The sequence below is a fragment of the Somniosus microcephalus genome, chromosome 18 (assembly GCF_052327205.1).
Source record: "Somniosus microcephalus isolate GS21.2 chromosome 18, FLI_Smic_1.0, whole genome shotgun sequence".
Lineage (NCBI taxonomy): Eukaryota > Metazoa > Chordata > Chondrichthyes > Squaliformes > Somniosidae > Somniosus > Somniosus microcephalus.
This window is the reverse complement of record NC_141004.1, coordinates 85,967,234-85,977,668: the sequence shown is the minus strand read 5'-3', so window position 1 is coordinate 85,977,668 and position 10,435 is coordinate 85,967,234. Positions and strand designations below refer to the sequence as shown.

The window sequence follows — 10,435 nt, the reverse complement described above, 5'->3', positions numbered from 1 at the left end:
CTACCTCCAGACCCCTTTCTCTCCAGAAACACATCTTCCAGTCTCTTGACCCCATTTACATGCCCCCTTCAGTGTCCTTCCTTGGTGGACCTGTTCCACAAGTTGATTAGCCTTGGGGAGAAAAAGTTGCCCCTGACTCCTCGTCTCACTCCTTACTCTTGTCTCAAATTGAGTCAGCAAAGGCCTTGTACCGATTCCTGTCGCTCGTCAACAGAAGCCCAGCTTTATTTTTGTCAGCTGTACGGCAGACCTACAATGAGTTAATGACTTCAGCGAGAGCTGGGCCGCTCTGTCGATGATTGACAGACATGTTCTATTTAGATCTCTTGCTCTACAGGACCCCAATGCGTGACAGCCCAGCTCAGGAGAAGATGACTCGAACTTCTGCCATCGTGTCCCTCTATGTTTTGCTGTTCCCTGCGACACTTTTGGCTGACTTGGAGGGTATGGAAAGGTAAGCACGTGTGCATAGTAAGTGTCATTGGACACCGAAGTCTCAAACCAGATTTCAAACAGGAGCGGTGAAAGAAGACTCGCATTTCTATAGCGCCTTTCACTGCCTCAGGACGTCCCAAAGCGCTTCACAGCCAATGACGTACTTTTAAATGTGGTCTCTGTTGTAATGTAGGAAACTCGGCAACAGATTTGCGCACAGCAAGCTCCCACAAACAGCAATGTGATAATGACCAGATAATCTGTTGTTGATTGAGGGATAAATATTGGCCCCAGGACACCGGGGATAACCCCCCCTGCACTTACATAAGAACATAAGACGTAGGAGCAGGAGTCGGTCATTCGGCCCCTCGAGCCTGCTCCACCATTCGATAAGATCGTGGCTGATCTGATCTTGGCCTCAACTCCACTTCCCTGCCCGCTCCCCATAACCCTTGACTTCCTTATCGTTCAAAAATCTGTCTATCTCCACCTTTTCTCTTCTCTCTTAGGCAGTCCCTCGGAACCGAGGATGACTCGCTTCCACATTAAAAATGAGTTCTCAGGTGACTGATGAGTCCAATGCCAGGTCCCGAACTTCATTTTAAAGGGTGGAAGATGCCTGTGTGTGAATTCTTTTAACGTGGGGTGGCCGTTGCACACCAGCTACCACACGGGCTTGACAGAGCAAGGTCATGGTCCAATGGCAAGGGAATCCAAGACGATTGGAGACCAGGCTCTGCTACAACAGCCTAGCACACACACACACACACACACACACACATACTGCTACTGTCCTCCTCCCTCCTTCCCGCAGGTCCTCTCCGCCTGGGTTTCGTAGGATGCATTGTGGGCCTCCCGACCTCACTGTTGGCCCGTGCCGCACCTTCCCTGGGCCCCGACCCCGCTGCTGGTCCACGCTGCGCCACTCCTGGGCCTTGACCTCGCTGCTGGTCCATGCTGTGCCACTCCTGGGCCCCGACCCCGCTGCTGGACTCGTCCTCGCTCCTGGGTCCCGGCCTCGGACATGAATGATGTTGTCTCTCTCTCAGGATCAGATTAGCACTGATATTCTCGCGATCCCTGGCCCCGCGCTCCACTCGTGATCCACTGATCACTGGATCACTAGTCCATTGGAGAAGCGTAGTCTTGATGGCAGAGAGGTCTGGGAATTTGGAAGCTAAATTTAAGTGGTGGTGCTAGCACAGATTTTTTTTGCACAGCATAAAAGCAGCTCATATTACACTCTGTCAGCCAGTGGCTCAGTGATAGCACCCTCGCCTCTGAGTCATAAAGTTGTGGGTTTCACGTCCCACTCCAGAGACTTGAGCACATCGTGCTTGGCTGACTCGTCAGTGCAGTACTGAGGGAGCGCTGCACCGTCGGAGGTGCTGCCCCTCGGACAAGATATATATTGCACTCCTGTATATTGTTCTTATGTAATTGCAATCTAGTATACTGTATTCACTGCTCACGATGTGGTCTCCTCTACATTGGGGAGACCAAATGCAGATTGGGCGACCGCTTTGCGGAACACCTCCGTTCAGTCCGTACGGGTGACCCCGAGCTTCCGGTCGCCTGTCACTTTAATTCACCGCCCCATTCCCATTCGGACCTCACCGTCCTTGGCCTCTTGTATTGTTCCACGGAAGCTCACCGTAAACTCGAGGAACAGCACCTCATCTTCCAAATAGGCACTTTGCAGCCTTCCGGACTCAATATCGAGTTCAATAATTTCAGATCATAACCTGGGCCTCTATTACTTTTTTCCTTTAAATTTTTTCCACCCCTTTGTTTTGGGTCCTCCTTTCCCCCCCCCCCCCTCCTTTCCTTTTCTTTCTCTCTCTCACCTGGCAGCTGTCCTTATCCTGCCAGTACACTTCACACCTAATCTCAGCTGCCTTTTGTCTCCACGGGCCCATTACCATCTCATCTGGCTTCTAATACCTTTTATTGTCTCCTTTTCTTCTTTTGTTCGATCGCAGCCCTGCCTTCGATCTATTTTCTTTTCTTTCCAGTTTTGAAGAAGGGTTTCAACCCGAAACGTCAACTCAAATTTCTCTCCACGGATGTTGCCTGACCTGCTGAGTTTTTCCAGCATTCTCTGTTGTTATTTTTAAATATTCAATGACCCAACCTCCACAGCTCTCTGGGGAAGAGAATTCCAAAAATTCACGACCCTCTGAGAGAAGAAATTCCTCCTTATTTTCGATTTAAAAGAGTGCCCCCTTATTCTGAAATTATGCCCCCTAGTTCTAGATTCCCCCACGAGGGGAAACATCCTCTCTGCATCTACCCTGTCAACCCCCCTCTGAATCTTATATGTTTCAATAAGATCACCTCGCGTTCTTCTAAACTCCAATGGGTATAGGCTCAACCTGCTTAACCTTTCCTCATAAGACACCCCCTTCATCTCAGGATTCAACCTCGTGAACTTTCTCTGAACTGCCTCCAATATAAGTATATCCCTCCTTAAATAAGGAGACCAAAACTGTACGCAGTACTCCAGGTGTGGTCTCACCAGCGCTGTGTACAGTTGTAACAGGACTTCTCTACTTTTATACTCCATTACTTCTTCGAAATAGTGCCATGGGATCTTTTACATGCACCTGAGAGAGCAGACGGGGCTCGGTTTAACGTCTCATCCGAAAGATCAGCCATGATCTCATTGAATGGCGGAGCAGGCTCGAAGGGCCGAATGGCCTACTCCTGTTCCTATCTCTATGAATCTCTATGAAAAAACGGCACCTCCGACAGTGCAGGACTCCCTCAGCACTGCACTGGATGTGTTAGCCTGGATTTATGTGCTCAAGTCTCTGGAACGGGACTTGAACCCACGACCTTTTGATTCGGAGGCAAGAGTGCTACCCACTGAGTCACGGTTGAGAGATGGAGAGAGGAAAACCAGATATATAGGAACAGGGGGAGGCCATTCAGCCCCTTGAGCCTGCTCCGCCATTCAACGAGATCATGGCCGATCTGTGACCTAACTCCACATACCCGCCTTTGCCCCAGAGCCCGTAATACCTTTAGTTAACAGAAAGCTATCTGTTGTGTCCGTGTATAATAAGACACAGACTGCAGGAGAACGGTACAACAGGTGTTTACTCAAAGTGGCTCACACGGGAACTGATCTGTACAGATTACTACTCAGTGCTATATACAGGTGTGGTCACTGCCGGTACTGCAGTATACATGAGCTGTAAAAGATAGTTCCCCCCTTAAAGGTATATACATTACAATTCCTCCCCTTTTAGATTAACAGTACCATAACACTCATTTAACAATTAAATATCAAACTAATTACAATTAACACTTTTAACATGCAACATTAGCTGAAAATAGTCTATTTATATATTCAGTCTTTGGGGAGGCTTCCTGATCCTTTCTGGATAGCGCCTTTCCCGAGTGTCTTGCTCTTGGTGCGGAGGCGATTCTGGCCCCCTGTCATCGGTTGGTTCATCAGCTTCCGATGCTACTGTTTCTGGGGTAGATGCGACCTGTACGTCGGGTTCATCACCAGGTACGTATGGGCGAGGCATGGGGTTGACTTGTTCCTGTGACTCTAGGATCTGGTCAGCATGGCATCTCACGATGCTCTTCCCAACGTCCACTGTGTACATTAGTGGGCCCTGCCGTGTGCATATCGTTCCTGGCTGCCATTTTTCTGTTCGGTAGTCGCGGGCCAAGACTGGTTGCCCTACATTGAAGCTCCTTGTTGGCTTCTCATGGATGTGCTGGAATTGCTTACTCTCAACATCTCTTCGTACGTTTGTTCTGAGCAAATCCAGGTGAGATCTTAACCTTCGGTTAAAGAACATCATGGCTGGGGCCTGGTTGGTGACTGCATGTGTCGCATTCCGGTAAGCGAACAGGAAATTGTCCACCTTGTGCTGCAGCGGAATGTTGTCATTGTACATAGCTTTTATTGCCTTTTTAAAGGTTTGTACGAACCTCTCAGCCAATCCATTTGTGGCTGGATGATACGGGGCAGATGTGTAATGCCTTACCCCATTCTTTTTCAAGAAGCTCCGGAACTCTTCGGACACAAACTGTGGTCCGTTGTCGGAGCAAATCTGTTCTGGCAAGCCATTCCTGGCAAAAATGGTCCGTAGGACTGCAATAGTTTTCTCCGTGGTGGTTGAGGACATTTTGATGACCTCAGGCCACTTCGAGTGCGCATCCACGGCTATTAAAAACATTGAGTCCATGAATGGACCAGCAAAATCAATATGCACCCGTTGCCATGGAGATGAGGGCCACTCCCATGGGTGTAGAGGGGCCTGTGATGGTGCATTTTGGACTTTCTGGCATCCTGAGCAACTCTTGGTCAGGTCCTCGATTTGTTTATCGATTCCCGGCCACCACACATAAGCCCTGGCTAGGCTTTTCATTTTTACCCCTCCCAGATGACCCTCATGAAGCTCATTGAGCACTCTATCCCTTAACTTGGGTGGAATTACCACTCGGGATCCACACATCAAGGTCCCCCGGCACACTGACAGCTGTTCTCTCCTTGTCGAGAATGCTGGCAACAGTGATTCGCCATGTGCTGGCCATCCCTTCACCGTCAAATCATATACCCGAGACAGTGTCGGGTCATTTCGGGTTTCCTTTTCGATACAAGCGTTAGTTACCGGTAGGTATTCAACTATAGTCGAATGGAATATTTCGACAGGATCCACTGCTGGTGCTTCCTCCGCAGTAGGCAGTGGCAGGCATGATAGCCCATCAGCATTTCCATGCTGTTTCATGCCCTTATATTCAATCTCATAGTGGTGCGCCCCTAGAAAAAGTGACCATCTTTGTAGTCATTGCGCAGTCATCACCGGAACGCCCTTCTTCGGATTAAAAATGGAGACAAGAGGCTGGTGATCGGTCAGCAAGGTGAATTTCTGCCCGTGCAGATAGTGATTGAACTTTTTCACTCCCCACACTAGGCTGAGGGCCTCCCTGTCAATCTGGGCGTAGTTACGCTCGGCTGAGGTTAGTGATCGTGACGCAAAGGCTATTGGCCTCTCTGAGCCATCCGAGAATTTTTGCGACAGCACCGCTCCAATGCCGTAGGGTGACGCATCACACGCCAACTGAATTGGTAGTGCTGGGTTGTAATGGGCCAATAACTCTTTCGATGTGATTAGTGGTTTGCTCTTCTGGAAAGCTCGTCTACATTCGTCACTCCACTTCCATGGCACCCCAGTTTGCAGTAGAATGTTCAGTGGGTGTAGTATTGTAGACAGATTTGGCAAGAACTTATGGTAGTAGTTTACCAGCCCGAGGAACGACCTCAGTTGTGACACATTTTCCGGTGCTGGAGCCTTGACTACTGCCTCAATCTTCTCTAGGGACTTATGTAACCCCTCTTTATCGATAACGTGGCCACAATACGAGATCTGTTTTCTAAAAAACTCACATTTGGGGCGGTTAGCTCGGAGCCCATATTCCTGCAATCTAGTGAGCACCTGCTCCAGGTTGGCAAGGTGATCACTGTCATTTTCGCCCGTGACCAGGATGTCATCCAAATAACACTGGGTCCCTGGGATCCCTTGCAGGACTTGTTCCATTGCCCTCTGCCAAATAGCCGGAGCTGATGCTACCCCGAATACCAGCCAGTTGTATTGGTAGAGACCTTTATGGGTGTTGATTGTGAGGTATTTTTTTCAGGCTTCTTCTACCTCCATTTGCAGATACGCCTGGGCCAGATCAATCTTAGTGAAGCATTTCCCTCCAGATAGCGAGGCGAAAATATCTTCAATCCGCGGAAGTGGATATTGTACGGTGTGAAGGACCGGGTGCACTGTTACCTTAAAGTCCCCACAGATGTGAACCTTCCTTGGTTCCCCAGGCGTGCTGCTCAATGACTTTTTCATCACAGGGACGATGGGTGTAGCCCACTCGCTCCAGTCTACCTTGGACAGTACACCTGAACGTTCCAGACTCTCCAGCTCTGCTTCGACGGCTGGGCGGATCGCTAAAGGTACCGGTCTGGCCTTAAAAAATTTTGGGCTTGGGTTTTCTTCAATTTTAATCGTTGCTGTCATGCCTTTTAGTGTTCCGAGTCCTTGCTGGAACACTTCTTTCGTGTCAGTTAGGATCTTTGACAGTCGCCCAGGTGTGACGTTGTCATCCTTTTTGTCAGCCACAGTCAGTGCCTGTATGGAATGTCAATCCAGTTGTATTTTCTGGATCCATTCACGTCCCAGTAATGGTGGTCCTCCATCTGGCAATACATACAGGTCTAGTTTTGGTGTTTCCTTACCGTTATATATAACGGTCACCCTTATTTTTCCTTTGGGGTAGACTTTTTGCCCCGTGTACGTCTTCAAAATAATTTTTGTGTCTCTCAAGGGTATGTGTGAGAATAACCGCTCGTAGCCCCGTCGGTTTATGACTGTTAGGGCTGATCCTGTGTCCAATTCCATCTTTACCTGGACTCCTGCTATCTTGAGAGTGACCCAAATGGTTCAGTGATCCTCCATTGTGATCACATTGTGTAGTTTCAGACAACTCAGTTCCCTGCTTTCGGAGTCGTTATCACTCTTTTGTTCGTCTGAACTATTCTCCGTCATCTTATGTACCTTCTTGTACTTTTCTTTGGTAGGTTTCTTATTGCTGGTTTTCTTTCCCGACCTGCAGACTCGTGCTATGTGTCCTACTTTTCCACACTGTCTGCACACTTTGTCTTTGAACCAGCAATCATTCTGGTCGTGTGTTGTTCTGCCGCAGCGATAACACTTCTCTGTTCTGTATGACATTTCGTTTGTGCCATATTCTTGCGGTCTCTGTTGTATCTCTGCAGTGCCCCGTGCTGCTGCTTCATATGATACCGCAATGCTGAAAGCCTTTTCCAGCGTAAGGTCCTTTTCAGATAAAAGCTGTTCCTGGGTTCCTTCACCTTGAAGCCCACACACAAACTTGTCCCTTAAGGTATCTGCCAGTCCCGCTCCAAACTGACAGTGTTTCGATAGTTTGCGCAGTTCTGTTAAATAATCAGCATTGCTTTCATTCTTATGCTGGTTCCGTTTGTGAAACTTGAATCTTTCTGCTATCAGCAGCGGTGTGGGGTTTAAATGTTCCTGTAGTATCGTTACTATGTCTTCAAAACCCTTTTCCATTGGCTTCGTTGGGGTTACTAGATTTTGTAATAAACCATACGTCTTTGCACCCATTAAATTTAACAATACTGACGCTTTCTTGTCATCTGACACCTCATTTGCCTTGCAGTATACCTCTATTCGTTCGACATATGTAGTCCAATCTTCGACTTCATTGTCAAATGCGGTGATACTGCCACTCTTCGGTATTTTGGGTGTGGTTTAAAATGGCGTCTCCCAATGGCTTAAAATGGCATCTCCTGCGCTTTCCTTCCTCCCCTGCTGCTGCCAACGCCGCTCCCGGCAGTTCTCGTGGCAATGGTGGCGTCCTGTAGGTTTCGCGCGCTTCTCCTGCGCTGCTGCCAACGCCGCTCTCGGCGGTCCTCGTGGCAATGGCGGCGTCTCGCGGGTTTCTGCGTGTCTCTCTCTCCCTCTCTTCGATGCTGCTCGGCCCCTGAACACCGGCTGCGCCCTGTGCGCTCTGCCCTCTCTCTCTCTCCCCCATCGACGCTGCTCGGCCCTTTGCTGTGCCGCTCGGTCGGGCTCTAGCCCGCCGCTGTCCGGGAAGGTTCTGCGCACTACCTGTTGCCAGCCCGTTTTGCTGGACCACCTCGACTGGAAAGCCAAGCCTGGCTCTCGACAGCCTCCCCCGCAATTCTCGAGTCTCTGCTGGATGACTGGGTGGTTGCCCGTGGTCGACGCCCGAGTCTCTGGCCTTGACCTCCAATCCACTAATCTCCAGGAACGAATCCCCGGGAGGTGATGCGGAGTTGCAGATAGGTTCGGACTTGTAATGTATGTACCTTTAAGGGGGAGAACTACTTTTTACAGCTCCTGTATCCTGTAGTACCGGCAGTGACCACACCTGTATATATACCCTGAGTAGTGATCTGTACAGTCAGTTGCAGTTTGAACCCTCATTCAGTAAACACCTGTTGATCGTTCCCTGCAGTCTTTGTCTGATTATTGAAGGACACAGCATTAAGATACACGGATATAACATTGGCGACGACGCAGATTCGAACCTACCTGCAACTCTGCATCACCTCCCAGGGATTCGCTCCTGGACAACAGTGGAAGGAGGTCGAGTCCAGAAGCACGGGCGTCGACCACGGGCAACCGCCCAGTCATCCAGCGGAGATTTGAGCATCGCAGGGGAGGCTGTCGAGAGCCAGGCTTGGCTTTCCAGTCACGGTGGTCCAGCGAAACGGGCTGGCAACAGGTACTGCGCAGACACTTCCCGGACAGCGGCGGCTAGAGCCAACAGAGCGGCACAGAAAAAGGCAGAGCAGCGTCGACGGGGGAGAGAGAGAGGGCAAAGCGCACAGGGCACAGCCGGTGTTCAGGACCGAGCGGCGTCAACGGGGAGAGAGACGAGAGAGAGCAGAGCGCAGCTGGTGTTCAAGGGCCGAGCAGCGTCAACAGGGGAGAGAGGCGCGCAGGAAAATGCGAGGCGGTGCCATTGCCACGAGGACCGCAGTGAGCGGCATTGGCAGCAGCGCAGGAGCAGCGCACGAAAGCCACAGGGCGTCGCCATTTGCCACGAGGACCGCCGAGAGCGGCGTTGGCAGCAGCGCGGGAGACGCCATTTTAAGCCGCAGCGGGGAAGAAAGGAAAGCGCGGGAGACGCCATTTTAAGCCGCAGTGGGGAAGAAAGGAAAGCGCGGGAGACGCCATTTTAAGCCAGTCTAACCACATCCAAAAATGCTGAAGAGCGGCAGTATCACAGCGTTCGACAATGAAGTTGAAGAATGGACGACATATGTCGAACGCATAGAAGTATACTGCAAGGCGAATGAAGTGCCAGATGACAAGAAAGCGCTGGTATTGTTGAATTCAATGGGTGCAAAAACGTTTGGCTTACTACGAAACCTAGTAACCCCAGAGAAGCCAGCAGAAAAGGATTTTGAAAACATAGTGTCAATCCTACAGGACCACTTCACAGAATCACAGAATCGCAGAAACCTCACAGTGCAGATAGAGGCCATTTCGGCCCATCGAGCCTGCACTGACACATATCCCACCCGATCCCCGTAACCCCTACACCAACACATATCCCACCCTATCCCCGTAACCCCACGTATTTAATCCCCCTAACACTAAGGGTCAATTTTATCGTAGCCAATCAACCTAACCCGCACATCTTTGGACTGTGGGAGGAAACCGGAGCACCCGGAGGAAACCCACGCAAACACGGGGAGAATGTGCAAACTCTTAAACCCCACACCGCTGCTGATAGCAGAAAGATTTAAGTTTCACAAAAGGAACCAGCATAAAGATGAAAGTAATGCTGAGTATTTAACGGAACTGCGCAAGCTATCGAAACACTGCCAGTTTGGAACGGGACTAGCAGATACTTTAAGGGACAAGTTTGCGTGTGGGCTTCAAAGTGAAGGAACCCAGTAACGGCTTCTATCAGAAAAGGATCTTACGCTGGACAAGGCTTTCAGCATTGCAGTATCACACGAAGCAGCAGCACGGGGCGCTGCAGAGATACAACGGAGACCGCAAGAATATGGCACAAATGAAATGTCATACGGAACAGTGAAGTGCTATCGCTGCGGCAGAACAACACACGACCATAATGATTGCTGGTTCAAGGACAAAGTGTGCAGGCAGTGTGGAAAAGTAGGACACATAGCAAGAGTCTGCAGGTCGAGAAAGAAAACCAGCAGCAAGAAATCTCCACAGGAGAAGTACAAGAAGGTACATAAGGTGATGGAGAGTAGTTCAGACGAACAGAAGAGTGACACAGACTCCGGAAGCAAGGAGCTGGGTTGTCTGAAACTACATAATGTGATCAAACCGGAAGATCACCAAACTATCTGGGTCACGCTCAAGATAGCAGGAGTCCAAGTGAAAATGGAATTGGATACAGGATCAGCCCTAACAGTCATAAGCCAAAGGGA

The 10,435-nt window shown here is 49.8% G+C and overlaps 1 protein-coding gene across 1 annotated transcript in view; it reads left to right on the top strand.

Annotated features, from left to right (window-relative positions):
• Positions 1-340: 340 nt before the first annotated feature.
• Positions 341-10,435, top strand: part of LOC147105427 (complement component C9-like) — a 130,021-nt gene continuing 119,926 nt past the window's right edge. Inside the window, 1 exon segment of the mRNA XM_086011730.1 lies at positions 341-454. Coding sequence (XP_085867856.1) covers positions 345-454 — 110 coding nt within the window. The 5' untranslated portion in view covers positions 341-344.